At 39.0% G+C, this 21495-nt stretch overlaps 1 protein-coding gene across 1 annotated transcript in view; it reads left to right on the top strand.

Annotated features, from left to right (window-relative positions):
* Positions 1-21495, top strand: part of agbl4 (AGBL carboxypeptidase 4) — a gene marked incomplete at both ends in the record, with an annotated part of 370772 nt that overhangs the window by 158510 nt on the left and 190767 nt on the right. Inside the window, one exon of the mRNA XM_052010683.1 lies at positions 17279-17318. Within this exon, the coding sequence (XP_051866643.1) occupies positions 17279-17318 (40 nt within the window). The remainder of the gene's footprint in view (positions 1-17278; positions 17319-21495) is intronic.

The following is a 21495-nucleotide window of genomic DNA, read 5'->3' on the forward strand; positions in this document are numbered from 1 at the left end:
AAACTGACAAGCAGACTGAAGATAAGCAAATCCATAACCATACTGCAGGAGAATCTGTGATGGTGTAAGGCTGACTGAAGTAGAAAGGCAAAATCACTTTTTAATCAAAAATATTGAGGGTGGGGCAGGAACCAGAAGTCTCTGCTGCTTCAAGAAATTATTGTCCCTCAATTCTATTTCAAGCACTTAAGCAGAGGATTTGTTTCCAATAATAATTTGAGGCATTATTAGTCTTTGCTCTGGGTGTACACATCCTGATATTAGGCTGAATAGATTTTATGGTCGCCTTATAGTAAATAATCCTTCTGTAGTCCAGCCACGTTGTATATTTCACAAGATATTCTGATTTATTTCTTACTTTATGGTCTTTAATCCTATTTTAATGGCATTTTTTAACATTTTAATTACAAAATAACTATTGAACTTAAAGTGTACATCAACTGATACAAACGTAACTTTCTAAGGATCTTTCTGAATCAGTCCTATCAGAAAATCTTACCCAAACTTACCAATTGGTCATTGTACTCTTAGCTCTTTCTTAAATCTCCAACAATCATTAGATACAAAAGGAAAAATATGATTTGTAAAAGTTAATTATCCTTGGCAGAGTGGTTGTTTCACAATAATCAAAACTTATCATGATGGTAAATGGTACTTAATCAGGAATAAACAAGCCCTAAGTATTTATGGCACAACGAGTAATGCTGCAATGCATCACCAGGTCATTATACTGAATATATGAACATTAGAGAATTAAGTACAAAGAGAAAAGGAAGAGAAGGTGCTCAAAAAACCCTGCTATTCATGGTCTCAAGCCTTGATATCTCCAATACTTTTTCTCGCTTCTGCCAGTTTTATTAATGATTCCTCCACTGCTGTGAAGAATCTAACATGGCTTGTCCTGCTCTTGCTTTAATATTGACCTTGCAAAAGTTTGATGGCTTGTCTACCAAGAATGGCACAGAATTGTCTACCAACAATGGAATCAGTTTTTGCCCTGCTGTGCTATTTTGAATGTGCGTGAGCTAGCTAACATAGATAAACTGGCAACTCCTGGAATACATAAACCGGGATCTTAATTTATGCTCCTACTACATTATTCTTAATTTTGGTAAAATTATTTCAACAACAGTATTAAGCAAGAATTGGGGAAAGTAGATTGGGAGATGCAGTTTGGGGGTAAATTCATATCTGACATATAGGAGTCTTTTAAAGGCCAGCTGGTTAGAGTTCAGGACCAGCATGTTTCTGTGAAGATGAAAGGATCGCAAGGTTCAGGAATCTTGGATGATAACAGATATTGTAAGCTTAGTAAAAAGGGAAAAGGAAGCATATATAAGGTTTAGGAAACGGAAATTGGACAGACTCCTTGAGGAATATAAAGGTTGCAGAAAAGAACTTAAACAAGGAATTAGGAGAACTAAAACAGGCCATGAAATGTCCGTGGAAAGTAGGATTAAGGAGAATCCTAAGGCATTTTATTTGTATATTAGGAGCAAGAGAGTAGCTAGGGAAAGGGTAGGTCCACTCAAGGACAAAAGAGGAAATTTATGCATGGAGCCAGAGGAAGTGGGTGAGTACTAAATAAGTACTTCACATTGGTATTCACCAAGGAGAATAACATGGATGGTGGTGAGATCAGGGGAGGGGAATGTTGATATTCTAGACCATGTCGATATTAAGAAGGAGGAGGTGTTGGGTGTCTTGAAAAATATGAAGGCGGTTAAGTGCCCAGGGCCTGATGGAACCTATCCCAAAATACTGAGGGAGGCAAGGGAGGAGATTGCTGGGGCCTTGACCAAGATCTTTGCATCTTCTTTAGCCACAGGCAAAGTCCCAGAAGACTAGAGAATAGCCAATATTGTTCCTTTGTTTAAGAAGAGCCAAAAGCATCTTAAAACAATGAAAGACAGATTGAACCTTGTTATTTTAGTCTGGTTTCCAATCCATAAATCCACATGAAAGGTTGCAAATGTCTTGATTTAAAAGGGCCCGTTGGAGCAATCCCAATCACAATATGTTAAAAGCCTCCAGGAAAGAATCATGATTGTGTTAGAACATAGAACATTACAGCACAGTACAGGCCCTTCAGCCCCTGATGTTGTGCCGACATTTTATCCTGCTCTAATATCTATCTAACCCTTCCCTCCAACATAGCCCTCCATTTCTCTATCATTCATGTGTCTATCTAAGAGTGTCTTAAATGTCCCTAATGTATCTGCCCCCACAACCTCTGCTGTCAGTGTGTTCCACGCACCCACCACTCTCTGTGTAAAAAAACTTACCTCTGACATCCCCTGTATACCTTATTCCAATCACCTTAAAATTATGTCCCCTTGTGTTAGCCATTGTTGTACTGGGAAAAAGTCTCTGACTGTCCAGTCGACCTATGCCTCTTATCATCTTGTACACATCTATCGAGTCACCTCTCATCCTCCTTCTCTCCAAAGAGAAAAGCCCTAGCTCACTCAACCTATCCTCATAAGACATGCTCTCCAATCCAGACAGCATCTTGGTACTTCTCCTCTGCACCCTCTCTAAAGCGTCCACAGCCTTCCTATAATGAGGCAACTAGAACTGAACACAATACTCCAAGTGTAGGCTAACCAGAGTTCTACAGAGCTGCATCATTACCTCGCGGCTCTTGAACTCAATACCCTGACTAATGAAGGCCAACACTCCATAAGCCTTTTTAACAACCCTGTCGACCTGCACGGCAACCTTGAGGGATCTATGGATGTGGACCCCAAGATCCCTCCACACTGCTAAGAATCCTGTCATTAACCTTGTGTTCTGCCTTCAAATTCAATCTTCCAAAGTGTATCACTTCACACTTTTCCTGGTTGAACTCACTTAAGACCTTTTTAACAATGTAAAACACAATTGTGATGTAATGATTGACCTGATGGGAGTTTCTTGACTATTATTAGACAGTTTTAAAATGCAATATGATTTAGGCAATTTGAATATAGTTTCTGAATTATGTCTTAATTCCACACAATAAACTATAGGCAAGTAAGTATTTTGTGTGACAGGCCAAGAACAAATTTACAGAAAGAGTGAACAATGAAGTAAACAGATTTTTTATGGACCTTGAAAAGTTTTTGCTGAGTTTCTAAATCTGACAGATTTTCAATCAACAACTAGTGCATCAGACAAACATTAGAATGGGATCTGAAATTCTTCAATTTAGAGTATTTGATATTTGGATAATAATATCATTATTTTGGCCAAGAATGATAAAAGTAGAAATCAGTTTAGAATATTAGAGGATGAAAGTGTATAAAGCAGGAAAATCACTCTAAGGCCAGGCACATTTATCTGTGACTAAATAAGGCATTGTTGGGTTTACCAATGTAATTTTATTTAACCAAAATTCTGATAAACTGAATGATGGAGGATAACAAGTCATTCACTCACAGCCTCCCTAAATCTGCTTCTGGTTTCAGGGTTGTGCCTGGAGCATTTTAGACTTACTTAGGATTTGTGTGCAGACTTCGAGATACATAATAGAGCTATATCTTTTGAAACCTTAAGGTGGAAATAAGAATGCCAGAAAGAAAAGTAATCAATCAATCACTCTTAAAACATTTCCATCCACTAAACCTCTACCATCTAGAAAGCCAAGAGCAGCAAATGTGTGAGAACGTTGCTGCCAAGTTCTCTTTCAAGTCAAACACTATGTTAACTTGGAAATACATTGACATCCCTTCAATGTCACTGAGTCAAAATTCTGTAATTAAATGTTTTGTACTTTATCTTCCAGTTTTTATTAACACACACACACACGCACGCACGCACGCACACACACACACACACACACCACACACCCTGACCCTGACCCTGATCACAAACAACTCTTTTGATGCAATTTGGCTTGAAATAAAGAGTAATTTAGAAGACTGCAACCTGGATCCTGCTTGAAAATGCCTGTAATACTGCCAACATTTAAGTGGAAGGAGGCACTTGAACCTGTACCTGTACTATCAAATGCAGAAATTCTGCCGTCACTGACAAATATGAAAGGACAAATCTGTCAATTCACTTTGCCTCTGATTCCCACTTGGAGAATGGTGTCTAGCAGTAGAACTCAGTTTTAGTAGGTCAGACTTAACATAGGATCCAAAATTTTAATAGGGATTGTGGAACTTCAGATTAGGAAGTGAAGGAGGTAGTTTTTTTTAAAATCTGTTTATTTGGATGTTTGTAATTATTTTTGAAATTTTGGGTGGATTATTCAACTTTGTTTTATTTTTCAATAGTTTAATCTTTATTTCAGTTTTACTAGTTTCCAAGTGTCTATGAATGTCATATATGATTAAAACTAAATAAACAATGTTCACAACTTTTATAGATAGCAAAGCTGGAGGTGAGGTTTTGGTGGTTTTTAATTCAGGTTCAATAGATTTCACAATGTATTGGCAGATACTCTGGTGTCTCTTAAGCTGTGTTGTTGGAGTTTGTGATATATTAGACATAGAGCCATAGAGCAATACAGCACGGAGTCAGGCCCTTCAGTCCAGTGAGTCCATGCTGACATGGTGCTCACTCAGCTAGTCCCAATTTCCTGCATCCCTCCATATACCTATGCAAGTGCTTCTTAAGTGATACTATTGTACCTGCCTCAACCACTTCCTCTGGCATATACTTCCATATACTCACCACCCTCTGTGTGAAAAAGTTGCTCCTCAAGTCCCTTTTAAATCTTTCCCCTCTTAATACCTAAATCTATGCCCCCTAGTTTTGGACTCCCCTATCCTGGGGAAAAGACTGCTACCATCCACCTTATTTATGCCCCTCATGATTTTATAAAGCTCTCTAAGATCACCCTTCATTCTCCTACTCTCCAAAGAATGAAGACCTAGTTGGCCAAGCTCGCCCTGTAACTCAGGCGGTCTAGTCTGGGCAACATCCTCGTAAATCTATTCTGCACTCTTTCCTGTTCAACCACATCTTTTCCCAGACCAATAAGATGGGGTCTTTGCATTGTCACGAACCAGCAACAAAAGAAACACACTGAGCATGATTCAGTGTTAAAAACTATTTTATTAATCACTACTTATGATAATACGTAAAATAAAAGTAAAAATGTTAGTATGTTAGAATTCAAAAATGTTAAACCTCGAACGTTAACCCCAAAACTAAACTCTTCGTGTGTGTGTGGGTGGCAAAGTCCAAAACTCCCAGTTCCGGAATGGTTCTTAAAGTTCAGTTCCTCAAGCCATAAGGTGAAACATGAGCAAGGGCTTCTTCAACAACCACCGTTGTCAGAAGATAAGACGTAGATGTAGAAAAACAGAGAGAGAGTACATACGAAATCCAAATGTTCCACGATGGAACCCAAACGACACTCCAGTGTTTACTCGGTAGTGACTGCCTCACCTCGAAAAGCATCCGAATCGTGGTCGTTCACACAAATACCTGTTTCCTTCTACAGGTCAGCAACAAAGTGAACTCCACCGGATTACTTCCAACTTCCATACATGGATTTCAGTGGCAAACACAGTTATTGTTTCGCATCCATCGATAGAGAAAACAAGCAGGCTGGTGCCTCTCTCCCTTCTCTCTCTCTCTCTCCTTCTTCTTCTTCTTCTGACTTCTTCAACAACGTCATTACGTCCTTTATCTTCTATTGACGTAAGCACGCCCCACACACACATACACACACACTCTCTCTCTTAAAGGGACTTTCACTGAGTCCGTAACAGCATCTGGACCTTGCAAGTATGATTTAGGGAGTCTATGAGTAGTGATTACAGGTAGGGGTATTGAACCAGCCCATTGTTTTTCATTCTTTTCTTGATGATACACTCAGAATGACTAACAGTCCAATACTACTAAAATTTGAAATCATTTTCCAGACATAATGTTCTCCAACTATTAATTAGGTTAGTATGATAATGTTCTATTGCTTAGACTTTTATTAGGAATGTCAAGTTCAGCTATTGTTGCTGTACCTTCTCGGGTCATCAAGTCCAACCGCACATGCTGTATGTTCTACTCATTCCTTTGATTGGAGTTTGAGATTGTCAACCTTCAGACTACATTTGGCAGTTAATTGTTATCCATATGTGTGGTAGCTAGTAGGAAAATCAGGGAAGTGTTAATGGGCATGTGGGGAGGAATGGGTTATAGGGAAACAAACAGGGGAATTGGATTGTTGGGATTGCTCTGAGAACCAGTCTAGATTTGATGGGCCATATGACCTCCTATGTAATGGTATTGGTATTGGTTTATTATTGTCACTTGTACTGAGGTACAGTGAAAAGCTTATCTTACAAACCGGTCATACAGGTCAATTCATTACACAGTGCAGTTACATTGAGTCAGTACAGAGTGCATTGATGTAGTACAGGTAAAAACAATAACAGTACAGAGTAAAGTGTCACAGCTACAGAGAAAGTGCAGTGCAATAAGGTGCAAAGTCACAATGAGGTAGATCATGAGGTCATAGTCCATCTCATTTATGTTATGAAATATATGACTTGGGCCATTTGGATTTACACTAACATGGCCTTTATGCTTGGCATAGATGTTGGTTATGGTACATGAGTATCAGTGACTTTGTTTGATCATTTAATTCCCATTAAACTACATAGGTGATGTTGTCCCAGAGGTTAAGTTGTTCACAGGCTTTTACACCTTTTGATAAAATGACGATTAAAAGGGCAGGTCTGAACAAATGTGTAAGAGAGCACAAAAGCTCTGAAATCATTGTCATTTTAACCTTTCATCCTGTCCAAAAGCTAAGGCAATGGACTATAAGCCTTGCTGAAAATTTCAGAAGGAGCTTTCTGTGATGTACCCCAAAATTAATCAATCTGATTTTAAACTTGATTAAAAAGTTGATTGAATGTAAAAACTTTCTGAAGTTATCTCCAATGATAGGCATTATTGGAGAAACTTTTCATTGATGGGATTACATTGTACTGAGATATATATGCCTTACCCAGTACTCAACAAGGAGCTATTTCAAGGTAAACCCTTTCAGAATCTTCAAATGACATGGGCAGTTCTAAAAAGGATGTGAATGGTTCATAGGTGGTATGGTCTCTTAATGCATTATGGCAAATCAAAACTTTGCCTATGAAAGCAGTGACCCAAATCAAACAAATGACCTTATCATCACATCCTGCTCTTGAAATAGGTTTGATGGAGATATCTTTGAGATAAGCTGCCAATACAAAAATTCCATGTAATGGTTTATAAATCTTAAACTTAGAAATGTTACTCCAGCCATATATACATACAAGGATAGCTATTTTAAAATGTGGTCTTAAGAATAATTTTTATCATGTGGAAAACATTAATATGTTATTGTTATGTGATAAAGATTGCTCTTTAAAGGGAATGACATGCTATATAAACAGTTCAATTTTCAGACCTCAAAACCAGCCCAAGTTAACCCAAATCTTAAACTTCAAACACATTTTAAGTGGGATCATATTATTTTAACTAAAGGTAGACTGTTGAACAGGAACAGGAACATGACTTCCCCCTTGATTGTAAACTTCAGGAAGGGGAAGTTGGGAGAACATGCACCAGTCCTCATTGAGAGGTCAGCAGTGGAAAGGGTGAGCAGCTTCAAGTTCCTGGGCGTCAATATCTCGGACGATCTATCCTGTGCCCAATGCATTGATGCAATCACAAAGAAGACATGCCAGCAGCTCTACTTCATTAGGAGATTTGGTATGTTACCAAAGACTCTTGCAAATTTCTATAGATGTATGGTGGAGGGCTTTCTGACTGGTTGTATCACAGCCTAGTATGGAGGCTCCAATGCACAGGATTGCAAGAGGCTGCAGAGGGTTATAGACTCAGCCAATTCCATCATGGGCATAACCCTCTCCACTATCAAGGACATCTTCAAGAGGCGGTGCCTCAAGAAGGCAGCATTCATCACTAAGGACCCACACCATCCAGGGCATGCCCTCTTCTCATTAATACCGTCGGGGAGGAGGTACAGGAGCCTGAAGACCCACACTCAATAATTTAGGAACAGCTTCTTCCCCTCTGCCATCAGATTTCTGTATGGTCCATGAACACTACTTCGTTATTGCTTTTTTTGTACCATTTATTTATTTTATAATTTATAGTAATTTTATGTCTTTGCGCTGCACAACTGCTGCAAAACAACAAATTTCACGACATATAAGTTAGTGACAGTAAACCTGATTCTGATTCTAAAAACAAGTGTCATGAGAGTATCTTTCTTGAAGGAGTAATAATCTCAGCAATTCAAGAAGGTGGATCACCAGCAATGATGGCATTGCTAGCAGCATCTATATACTGTAAATGAATATTATGTAAATGCTAAAATACACAAGGTGAAAATCCAGTTCCCTATCATGTAGCATTGTCTGCCATGAGTCTAACACTTTTGTCAAAGATTCTTGGATTACTAAAGGTGCTTTGTGTTATTTATCAACATTTTTTTAATGATAACTGGCATACTGAGAACTTAAATATTACCTAGTTACTTATACATCAGGGAGCCTGGAGAAATTTTGTTTGGCAATGGACTAAGTAAAGTATATCTCGTATTTTGCTTGATCTGTGGATCATTGGGTATGAGATTCAAAGGGCCAATCTTGCTGGCCATTCAACTGGGTGCCAAATTTGTGCACAAGAGCAATCACAAGTGGAAGTTTGGAATTTGCTGAGAAATTTGGAAGCAAAATCTGTCAGGTTGCTCCATCCAGTCCTTATGTAATTCCCTGGTATTAAGTTAGGGATTCACCACTTGGATGCTATGATAGTTGGACCTTATGCAGGATTGAAAATGCTATTGACTTAAAATTTTTAAAAAAAGTATTGTTTTGCTTTAGTTTAGAGTTGAGGATTTATAAGTTTTTAGTGTTTAAAAATTTTAAAAAAAGTTCTAATAGCTTTAATTGTCAGAGACATTTAGAAACCAACAATCTGTTATAGCTTTGCTATACTGCAAAACCTCACACAGTTTTTCTGGTTACCAAAAACTGTCAGAGATGTTTTGAGGTGGTTCTTCCATACTAAGACACAGCTGCTTGCCTTTAGACCCTTGGATGTGGTTGACAGCAAGTTAGGTCCTCAGTATCTGGACAAGGTGTGTACAGAGTGGCCCACTGATTCATGATGAAGGAGGAATTGGCTCTCTCCAAACTGAACTGCAGCAAAAATCACATTTCGTCTTCCTGCTCAAATGAGACATCTTGGAAAGGATCATCCAGAAAGGAAGGTGACGTGGGTAAATGCTTTCAACCAAGCACTAAAGAAGGAGTTTTATTTTGGAACAAAGATAATGCTGGATTGTGCAATATCTAACAACAAATAATTTTACTATTTGATAATAACAGACATGACATTTAAATTATAAAAGAAAATATCTGTAGCGTTAATGAGGGGTGCATGGACAAATATTTCTGTAGCCTTAATGAGAGGTGCATAGCAATAAGGAATGAGTTCAGATGGATTGAGAATAATGAATTAAATGGCAAGTGAAATTTGGGCTTAATTTAGCTGTAAGATTATATGAATGACTTCAATTGGTACTGATCAATTTCCTCTCATTTCAATATCTGTCTATATTTCTACCAACAATATGACATTGAATGCCTCATTTATCCACATTCAATCTGTTCTACAATCCAACCTATCCCTTGAGTGAAATGGTTTAAATGTGCTTTTGTAATTCCAAAACTATTTAGAAATATTGATTTTTTTTCAATATAATTGAAAATATTTACAATATTGTGGCGACTCACCATACCAGCATCGAACCGGCTCCCGACATCGCGAACGTAGTCGGAGGCCCTGATCCAAGATGGCGTGGGGCCCTCCTTCTTCTCCCTCGTTGGGCTAGGAAAGCCCGCGCATGGGAAGGTCAGGTGACCCACGCGTGACATCAGCGCGGGAACTGTAGCGCAGGAACCGTAGCGCGGGAAGCTTTCGGGTATTAAAGGCGCACCACGCCCCTGTCGTTCATTCGACTTCTGACTTCAAACAATCGACTCTGTGTCTTCATTTTATAGTGTGTAGCTAGCCGCTACAATATACAAATTACATGTTGTCTGATATTGGAAATGCAGCAAGGTGTGAGGATCATAAAGATTTGCTTATTTCTCTTCTAAGCCAAATACAGAAAATTAATCGATTTTCTTCTTGACAGCTGAATTGCACATGAATGAATTAGTAGATTTTTTTTATTTACATCTTTTGCTGGTCAACACAGATATAATTTCATTGATGTTCTGAAATCCACACATAGAAGATATCTATCTGAAATTTTATGGTACACCTGAAGAAAGAAAACATCTCAGAAGTATTTTCAGAACAGGCTAGTGTACTTGATCTTGCTAAATATTGTGCAATAGATGTGGAATGTAAGTAATAAATTCTGATCGACATGATTTGCACAAATCACAAAACCTCAGAAAATTACCATAAGACCAGTTCAATTCCATTCAGTGATATTATTGCATATGAAATAACATCTTCTTTGTAATTTTTCACTGAAGGGTAGAGGCTATGGTATGTGTGAGAAGTGACTTTCAGTCATCTGACTGCAACCCACTACTGAAACATTTAATCAAATCTGGTGGCGAAAATACATATGCACAATGACATTGCTAGCCAAGACAACATTTTGTGTGGCAACAATTGAAACAGACCCTTTTTTTGTAGCTTTTAAGATTCAATGCAAACTGGACCTCAATTTAAGAACAATGCCATCTATTTGATACCCATGAATAAATTGACAACAATAGTATATATTTAAAGAGCACCAATACAAATTGTATTTGATTCTGACATATTATCAATGGATTTAGCATGAAACTATTGTTGGTTTGGATTGGAATCCCTGCATGTGTGTAGCTTATTATTCTCGTTTGTAAATGTTATACAGTTGAAGGATAAACCTTAAAGTGAATCCTATGTTTAAGGGGAGTGCAGGCCCCAGTAAGTTGAAAGGGAGCATGGGAAACACAACAAGGTAAGTTTCAAGGGAGCGTGGCTAATAGAACCAGGTGAATTTAAAGAGATTGTGGGAACAGGGGCCCCAGCAAGTAGATGGGAAACATGGTAAACATCACTTGGGAATTGTACTTAATAGCGCCTTCTGAAAAAGCATCAGTTTGGGCAGCTGCATCTGTCTGTTTACCTCATTCCTTTCTTTCGCTGGAACAGGTGATGAATCATTGGGATTTCAGATAGTGAGCCAGATGCTGTACTGTTGGGATTCCTGAATAATCAGATGGCAGATTATTGGAGTTTTGTTGTACAGCAACATTTAAAGCATGTTGCTAGTGGTAAATTAAAATGTATATATTATTGCAGTGCATATTGAAAACTCTCTTATTCCTCTTGCTGAGCATCACTGAAAGGTACATCAGTGCTCAGAGTATAGGGGAGGCTCAGAGTTTTCTGTTGCATGCTACTTTAATTCTCCATCTCACTACCATTCTCATCTGTCTGTGGTCTACTGCACTCCATGATGGGGCCCAAGATAAACTTGAGGAACAACACCTCATCTTCTTCCGTCTGGGGACCTTACAGCCTTCTATACTCAATATCAAATTCTTTAACTGCAGGTAACCATGCTTTTTCTGTCTGAATGAGAACTGGCCATTTCTGTGCAAACCATCCTTTGTGATATTGGCTCAGTTTTTCTCTCTATTAACACAGCCTGACCCATGGGGCATGTTCTACATCCTTGCATTTTGCACCTTTTTTCATGTTCCTTTGTTTGTACTCTCACTCTTTAACTGCCTTCATCCCATGGTTTTTGTTCATTTTCTTTCTCTCTAACTGGCCCCATTAACACATTGCAACAAACTCTCTGCTGGAGGAACTCAAGCAGGTCGAGCTGCATCTGTGGGGGCTTCCATCCTGATGCAGGATGTTGACCCAAAACATCGACAATTCCTTTCCCCCACGGATGCTGCTCAACCTGCTGAGCTCCTCCAGCAGGTTGTTTGCTGCTCCAGGTTACAACATTTGCAGTCTCTTGTGTCTCCATTAACTCATTGAACTGCATGACCTCTATAACTTAATCTCATGGCAACATGGCCTCGCCCCATCAGAGATATTCTCTTTGTTCAGTCCACCTTTCCCCCAACTTCTCTATAAATTAATATTAACTATTTACCTCTCTTTGCCAGTTATGTTGAAAGGTCATTGACCTGCTTTTCCTTTCTCAAATGCTGCCTGAACCTGTTTTTATATGAGGCTGTCAGTTTTACAACCAGAATATAGAAATTGATAGGTGGTTGAGTGGATAGGTTGGATAAATCAATGCTGATCTGCTTAAACTATTACTAAGTTGCATTCTAACTCTTGCACCTGACCAAAAATATCATCTTTAGAGATCACAATCACTGATGACAATCTACAATTGTCATCTACAGTTGTCTGTTAACTGGGTTTAATGTGACTAATTAATGTCTCTGACTCCAGTTTATGCTGTTAAGTGTGGGCCTGAATATTTTATTTTGGGATTGTTGGGTGAATGAGCTAATACCCATAAGCAGTATGAAACATAAATGTTGTTCAGTATAAGCACCTCTTGTTGAGGGTGGGTGAAGCAGCCAGATTGGTGCCCCTGAATCATGGTGTTGCTGATAACATGAAGCTTGCATGTACTTACTATGTACTCACAATGATGAGAGTGTCTGCCAGTCCCATACACATAAGATGATTACACTCCACAGTTTAGTGAGGTCATTGCTGCTGGGCATTAGGAAATATGCCAACTACCATGATTGCAATCCATGGATTTTAGGGGCATATTCTCTTGTGTCACATCCACAAAAAATACCAATGGAAAATAAGATACTTTTGAGATGTATAACATCCAGGATAAATGGAAAGAAACAGTTTATTTTTACATTCAACGATATTTTACTTTGAACAAAAACAGTCCCTTTGAAGCACAGCCAACCAAGGTACTAACAATCTGTATATCCAGGTAGATAATAGTTGTGCTTCCTTTCAGTATTTTCAAGTCAACTATTTTCACACATGACTGCAGCAAGAAATTATATATTAGTCTGACAAAAGCTTTACTATTAAGATTTTTAACATAGTGCCCTGATATCAAAATAAATGTTTGATTAGGAGTACTTAGGAGTACAAATACGTGGTTCCCTGAAAGTGATGTCACAGGTAGATAGGGTGGTGAAGAAGGCTTTTAGCACACTGGCCTTCATCAGTTAGGGCACTGAGTATAGAAGTTGGGATGTTATGTTGCAGTTGTAGAAGATGTTGATGAGGCTGCATTTGGAATATTGTGTTCAGTTTTGGTCACCCTGTTACAGGAAAGATGCCATTAAGCTGGAAAGAGTGCAGAGGAAATTTATGAGAACATTGTTGGGACTGAGTTATGGAGAGAGGTTGAGCAGGTTGGGACTTTTCTCATTGGAGCTTAGGAGAATGGTAAATTGATTTATTATTGTCACATGTACTGATGTATAGTGAAAAACTTGTCTTGCATACCATTCATACAGATCAATTAATTACAACAGTACATTGAGGTAGTACAAGGTAAAACAATAACAGAATGCAGAATAAAGTATTACAGTTACAGAGAAAGTGCAGTGCAGGTAGACAATAAGGTGCAAGGTCACAATGAGGTAGATTGTGAGGTCAATATTCCATCTTATCATACTAGAGGACTATTCAATAGTCTTATAACAGGTGGACAGAAGCTGTCCTCAGCCTGGTGGTACATGCTTTCAGGCTTTTGTATCTTCTGCCCAATGGAAAGAGGGAGAAGAGATAGAGTGTCCAGGGTGGGTGGGATCTTTGATTATGTTGGCTGCTGAGGCAGTGAGAAGTGTAGACAGAGTCCATGGAGGGGAGGCAGGTTTCCATGATGTGCTGAGCTGTGTCCACAACTCTCTGCAGTTTCTTGTGGTCAAGTGCTGAGCAGTTGCCATACCAAGCTGTGATGCATCCGGATAGGATGCTTTCTGTGGTGCATCAATATAAATTGGTGAGGGTTGACGGGGACATGCCAAATTTCTTTAGCCTCCTGAGGAGGTGCAGGTGAGCTTTCTTGACTGTGGCATCTACGTGGTTGGACCAGGACAGGCTATTGGTGATGTTCAGTCCTGGGAACTTGAAGCTCTCAACCCTCTCGACCGAATGAGGGGTGATCTTAGAGAGGTGTATAAAATCATGTGGGACATAGGGTGAATGCACACAGTCTTTTTCTCAGGGTGGGAGAATTAAGAACTAGAGGGCATAGGTTTAAGGTGAGATGGGAGAGACTTAATAGGAGCCTGAGAGGCAACTTTTTCACCTGAGCTGCCAGAGGAAGCAGTTGAAGCAGGTACATTAACAACATTTAAAAGTTATTGGACAGGTGCATGGATAGGAAAGGTTTAGAGGGATATGGGCAAAATGCAGGCAAATGGGACTAGCTTAGATGGAAATGTTTGTCAGTGTGGACCAGTTGAGCCTGTTTCTGTGACTCTTAATAAAAAATGTCTGATTCAGGGGCAGCAAGTTTTGTTTCACTGGGATGAAGTATCTTTGAAATATATTGTACTTTGAAAATAGAGCAGGCATCATTTTAAACCTCAGCTACATGAACTGTGAGAAATACTCATTTTGTTCATAAACTTATGATACAAAAACCAATCCGTAGAAATTATCTATGCTGTGCTTCAAACTATTTTTGAGCAGAAGTTCAGAGCTACCTACTCAGTAAGTGGCATTTTTTGTCTGTTGGCTTGGCAATCAGTAAAGGTCTGTTAATGAAGGTATGCCATGTTTGACTGATTCTTATTTGCATTCATTTAGAAGTTCTTACAAAATTATACCTTTCAACTAGATCCATTTCTCCATTTTTGCTACTAGTTTGTGCTTAGTGAAAGAAATATTGAATTTCATTGCAAATGACCAAATATTTTTGTCCTATCATTTTAAGCTGTTTGTTTTGCTATCTCAACAGTTTTAGGAATCAGGTACAATTGTCCGGAATATTAAGTGTTGTAAATAAATCATGATAGTTAACTCTATCTTGTGGATCCAAGTGTGCAAGCTTTAACTTTTGCATTACTAAAAAGGAGCCCAAAGTGAGGCTAGTATTTGTCAGTAGAGGTATTAGTATTTTTTGATAATTATGCCATTTAATTATAAAGGATACAGTGTTATTATTTATTAAAGCACCAGTGTGGAAGAGAGATTATCAAGATCCTTTTAAATGGGTCATTCCAAATCATTTGCTTTTTTTGTTTTGCTTTATTATTGTCACATGTACCAAGGTATCGTGAAAAACTTGTACAGATCAATTCATTACACAGTGTATCAAGGTAGTACAAGGTAAAACAATAACAGAATGTAGAATAAAGTGTAACAGCTACAGAGAAAGTGCAGTGCAGGTAGATAATAAAGTGCAAGGTCGTAATGAAGTAGATTGTGAGGTCAAGAGTCCATCCTATTGTACTAGGGATAGTTTTGTAACATCTTTTATTCTAAAACCACAGTGACTGTGTACCTTTGCACTGATCCTGATGTTTACTTTTGTAAACATTGGCAATATATTATAAAATAATACTTTGTTTCAGTATTCACCAGTGAGAGAGACCTCGACATTTGTGAGGATGGTGTAGAACAGGCTGATATGCTAGGGCATGTCGATACGAGGAAGGAGGATGTGCTGGAAGTTTTGAAAAATATTAGGATAGATAAGTCACCAGGGCTGGATATATCCAAGGTTATTACGGAAAACGAGGGAAGAGATTGCTGTGCCTTTGGTGACGATCTTTGTGTCCTCACTGGCCACAGTAGTGCCAGATGATTGGAGGATAGCAAGTGTTGTTCATTTGTTTAAGAAAGGGATTAGGGATAACCCTGGGAATTACAAACCAGTGGGTCTTACTTCAGTGGTGGGGAAATTACAGGAGACAATTCTTAGAGACAGGATTTATGGGCATTTGGAGAAACATAGTCTGATTAGGGACAGTCAGCATGGCTTTGTGAGGGGCAGGTCATGCCTCATGAGCCTGATTAAATTCTTTGAGGATGTGACAAAGCACATTGATGAAGGTAGAGCAGTGGATGTGGTGTACATGGATTTTAATAAGGCGTTTGATAAGGTTCCTCATGGAAGGCTTATTCATAAAGTTAGGAGGCATGGGATCCATGGAAATTTGGCTGTGTGCATTCAGAATTGGCTTGCCCATAGAAGACAGAGGGCACTGGTAGATGGAGCGTATTCTACCTGGAGGTCGGTGACCAGTGGTGATCTGTTCTAGGACCCCTGGTCTTTGTGAATTTTATAAATGACTTGGATGAAGATGTGGAAGGGTGGGTTAGTAAGACAGCTGATGACATGAAAGTTGGTTGTGTTGTGGATAGTGTAGAAAGTTGCTGTAGATTATAACAGGACACTGATGGAATACAGACCTGGGCTGAGAAGTGGCAGATGAAATTCAACTCGTAAAAGTGTGAAGTGATGCACTTTGGAAGATTGAATTTGAAAGCAGAATACAAGATTAATGGCAGGACTCTTAGCAGTGTAGAGGAACAGAGGGATCTTGGGGTCCACGTCCATAGATCCCTCAAGGTTATCGCGCAGGTCGATAGGATTGTTAAGAAGGCGTATGGTGTGTTGTCCTTCATTAGAAGAGGTACTGAGTTCAAGACCTGTGAGTTAATGTCGCAGTTCTATAGAACTCTGGTTAGACCACACTTGGAGTATTGTGTTCAGTTCTGGTCACCTCATTATATGAAGGATGTGGAAGCCTTCGAGAGGGTGCAGAGGAGATTTACCAGGATGCTGTCTGTATTGGCGAGCATGTCTTATGAGGATAGGCTGAGTGAGCTAGGGCTTCTGTCTTTGGAGAGAAGGAGGATGAGGGGGGACTTGTTAGAGGGGTACAAGATGATAGAGGCATAGATTGAGTGGACAGTCAGAGACTTTTTCCCAGGGTGAAAATGGCTAACAGGAATAATTTTAAGGTGATTGGAATAAGGTAAAAGGGGGATGTCAGGGGTAAGTTTTTTACACAGAGAGTGGTGGGTGCGTGGAACGCACTGCCAGCAGAGGTTGTGGGGGCAGATACATTAGGGACATTTAAGAGACTCTTAGATAGCCGCATGAATGATAGAAAAATGGAGGGCTATGCTGGAGGGAAGGGTTAGATAGATCTTAGAGCAGGATAAAATGTTGGCACAACATTGTGGCTGAAGGTCCTGTACTGTGCTGTAATGTTCTATGTTTTAATGATTGGATTATGAGCAAAATCACACTGTGTGGTAAATGTTTTCTAACAAAGTCTTTATTTTTTAGCAACAACGTCGCCTTGACCTTCTGACCATAACAAACCCTGGTGAGTACAAATACTGTTTAACATTTTCTGCTTTATACAAAAGCTGTCTGAGTGTGAGATTTTCTCTGACACTAAATGAAACACACTGCTTGCCTGTTAAATTTTACATATCATCAAGTGACAGTTGTATTGGAGGTGGCTTAGCCCAATGAATTAAAGTTTTTATGGCTGCCTGTCTAGGCCTTCAGTTTCAGAATTGTTTGGTTGATTTTATTCTGTCTGCACATTATGCCCTGGAGGAGAAGAGCATTTGTTATAAAGACTGCATGCTGTTTAGGTACTATGACCAATGTGATATAAAAACAGTATTAATTAACCTATGCTTAATTATAATGATATTGCAGTTCTCACAATAATACATGTAGTATCAGTTACGCAAATTCCTGAAATATTTGTTGAATGGGTAGAAATTCAAAATTGGACTCTTTGTCCATATACTCAGTACACTTTTTTAAAGGTAAATTTACCTGTTACTTCCTGTTTAAAGATTGCTTTTTAAATTGCTTTGTTAAATGAATATACTTGTTTTGTAACCCAATCAAATGCAGCCACTTGGGATGAAGACAAAACAGTCCAGTCCAGACCAGTCAAAAATACTAGCCTAATTCAAGTTATTTTGCAGAATTCTCAGATTAATAAATACTTTCAAATTAATGACATTATTTTTAAAACAGACATTGAAATGAAGGATTCCACAGCAGGTTCAATCAATAATCCAATCCTTCTTCTTTCATTAGTTACATAATTTGTCCTTTTGCTTTGAACAATTCTTACTCATAGAGTCACAGCATAGAAACAGACCCTTTGGCCCACTGCATCTATGTTGACCATCATGCCTATCTGTTCTAATCCCACATGCCTGTTTTGATTCCATATCCCTCTATGCCCTGCTCATTCAAGTACCTGTCCAGATGCTTTTTTAAATGTTGTTACTATTCCTGCCTCCACCAACTCCTCTGGCAGCTGTTTCCAGATACCAACTACTCTTTATGTGAAAGATTTATCTCTCAGTTGTCCTTTAAACCTCTTCCCTCACATCTTAAACCTATGCCTTCTAGTTTTGGACACTCCTAACTTGGGAAACAGACACTGACTACTTACACTATCTATGACTCTCATAATTTTATATACCTCTATCACGTCACCTCTCAGCCTCCTTTGCTCCAAGGAAAATGGACCTGGCCTATCGAATCCCTTCTGATAACTCAAGCCCTCCAATCCAGACATCACCCTTGTGATTTTTTTCTGCCCTCTCTCCAGTTTAATCATGACCCTCCCGTAGTGTGGTGACCAGAATTGCACACAATACTCCAAGAGTGGCCTAACCAGTATTTTGTGCAACTGTAATATCATGTCCCAACTCTTATACTTTGTGCCTTGGCCAATAAAGGCAAGCACAACATATGCCTTCCTCACCATCCTGTCTACCTGTGCTGTCAGTTTCAGAGAACTATATTCTTGTACCCCAAAGTTTCTCTGTTCTACAATCCCCAGGGCCCTGCCACTCACTGTGTATGTCCTGCCCTGGTTTAATTTCCCAAAGTGCATCACTTCACACTTGTCCAAGTTCCATCTGCCATTTCCTTGCCCACTTTCCCAGTTGATTTATATCACTGTTTTGGTGTCATGTGCAACTGTATTAATCATACCATTTACATTGTCATCCAAATCATTAATATATATATGACAAACAACAGAGGGCCCAGCACCAATCACTGCAGCGCATCACAGGTCACAGGCATCTCCAATCTGAAAAACAACTCTCCACTACCACCCTCTAACTCCTACCAGCAAGCCAATTTTGTATCCACCTTGCTAATTCACCCTGGTTCCCATGTGTTTTAACCTTCCAGACCAGCCTACGATGCAAAATGTTGTTAAAGGCCTTGCTAAAGTCCATGTAGACAACTTCTACCACCTTGCCCTCATCAATCCTTTTGGTCCATTTGCCTTACCAAAAGCAATTACACCCTGTTCCTCAGAGTCCTTCCAATAACTTTCCCAATACTGATGTAAGGCTCACAGGCCTACAGTTCCCTGGCTTATCCCTGCAGCACTTCTTAAATAGAGACATAACATCAGCTATCCTCCAGACTTCTGGTAGCTCACCTGTGGCTAACGAAGATACAAAAATCTTTGCCAAGGCCCCATCAATCTCCTCTCTTGTTTCCCATAACATCCTCAGACACACATGGTCAGGCCCCAGGGATTTATATACTTTTATCCATTTCAAGACCTCTCATACCACCCCCTATATAATGTTGATATGCTCCAGCATGTCACTGTTTCCTCCCCTGAACTCACTAGCTTCCATGTCCTTCCCTATGGTAAATAGTAATGGGTAAAAATTGGACAGGCTAGATTGGTATCTGCTGGAGAGTGAAAGGTGGTTTATTTGTTCCTATGGAAACATTTTGAACCACGCGTCATTGTTTACGAGGTCACGAGGCATTTTTTCTTTCAGAGGGTTGAGTCTTTTGAATCTCTTTCTCAAAAGATGGCGGTATCAGAGTCTTTGAATATTTTTAAGGCAGAGATAAATACTTTATTGATAAGGAAGGAGGGGTGGGGGAGTGAAAGGTTACTGTTGTAGGGTTTAGCCTTAAGAGATTGGTCTCTCAGCTACAAAGGCACTGCAGTCAGGAAGGGCTGACCTGATTGACCATCAAGATGGCCATGAGTATGTAGGGTTCAACTTGTAACTGAGGTAGAATGAGAGAGAGTATTGGAAGTTTATTTTCTTGTAATCTCTTGACTCAAGTGAAAGTAGCTCATACCAGAATTAGAAATTCTGTTTTGTTTTGCTGTTTATGAAGATCCTAGGTCAGATTCCTGTACAGCCAGTGGTATTCAATCCTCATACATTGTAAATATAGACTTAGATGAGATATTTGTCAATTTTCTCCTCTTCTTTCAGCAGTAACTCATGGTCAAAGATGACCTATTTCCACACTAGAACTGAAGAATGGTCCAAAAAGTCCTAGTGTCTTTGTACGTGTATTCTTCTTCTCCTACATCTGTAATTATTATTCCAATACAAGTCGGAGCTGGATATTGAGTTATAAAGTCAACACCTCAAATTATAAAGTCATGTTTTGTCATACTTGAAGTATAATTGCTTCTTTCCTTACATTGTAGGCTCACGTATGATACGCTTGTATTTTGAGGCTTTCTTGAGTTTTTGAGTCTTGAAAATGCTTAATACTGTAGGATAGATTACAGATTACTTGGCTTTAGAAGGTGTGCAACATGGATTCACAAGAATGATGCTGGTGCAGACAGGTTTAAATCATGAGGACTAAACCATTCCCTTTAGTAAATGTTAGGTTATTTAATTAGGACTTCAGGTAATTGAAGAATTTGATATAATGAATAGAAATTATTTAATTTAGTGTGAGGATCATAATTCTTAGGAATGCTTCTTATCAAAGAGCAGTGGAAAGAGAATGAATAGATATTTTTAAGAAAGGTAGATAAGCAAGAGGGGGTGCAAAGGGTAAAAGGTTAATGCAGAAAGGAAGTTACAGTCAGATCAGGCAGCACCTTATTTGAATGATAGAGGTGGCTTGAGGGACCCTGTGATTAGTTTCTTCTCCTGATTTGTATGTTTATACCCGAGAATCCAGAACAAGGGTGTGTAACACAACTAGAGCAAGGCTTTTAAAGACAATGTCAGGAACTATTTCTTAAATGAGCACTGTGCAAGAACTGATATAATTAGGAGCAAGTCTTACACAGAATGCAGGTCATTTGTATGTGTGAATTCCTATATGATTGATTGAATATCTAGTGAGACATGATTCTCACAGAAGAAATTTATTATCATATTCCCTAGTTTATAGGGCTGAAAAAGTCAACAATGTGCTATGTAGCAGCCTACATGGCACTTTCAGCAATACCAGTAGGGAGTGAATTTCTAGGCACTGGATCTGTGTGAGTGGCCAAGATTTTTTTTAAGCGGGAGAACATAACCCACTTTAAACCAACAGTGCCATGTGGGATTTCACAGGTGGTGTAAGCCTCACAGAATGACCAGGTTTTTGTGATTTTTTTGTCATAAAGTAATCGTGATGATTTTTATAAAACAGTACTCAATCCATTTTCTAGGGACAGTTCTTAATTTTGTTCCTCATTGATTTCTGCATCCGAGTGCTTCTAACTCCCAATAAACTGTGAT

Source organism: Pristis pectinata, chromosome 3, assembly GCF_009764475.1.
Source record: "Pristis pectinata isolate sPriPec2 chromosome 3, sPriPec2.1.pri, whole genome shotgun sequence".
In the NCBI taxonomy this organism is placed as follows: domain Eukaryota; kingdom Metazoa; phylum Chordata; class Chondrichthyes; order Rhinopristiformes; family Pristidae; genus Pristis; species Pristis pectinata.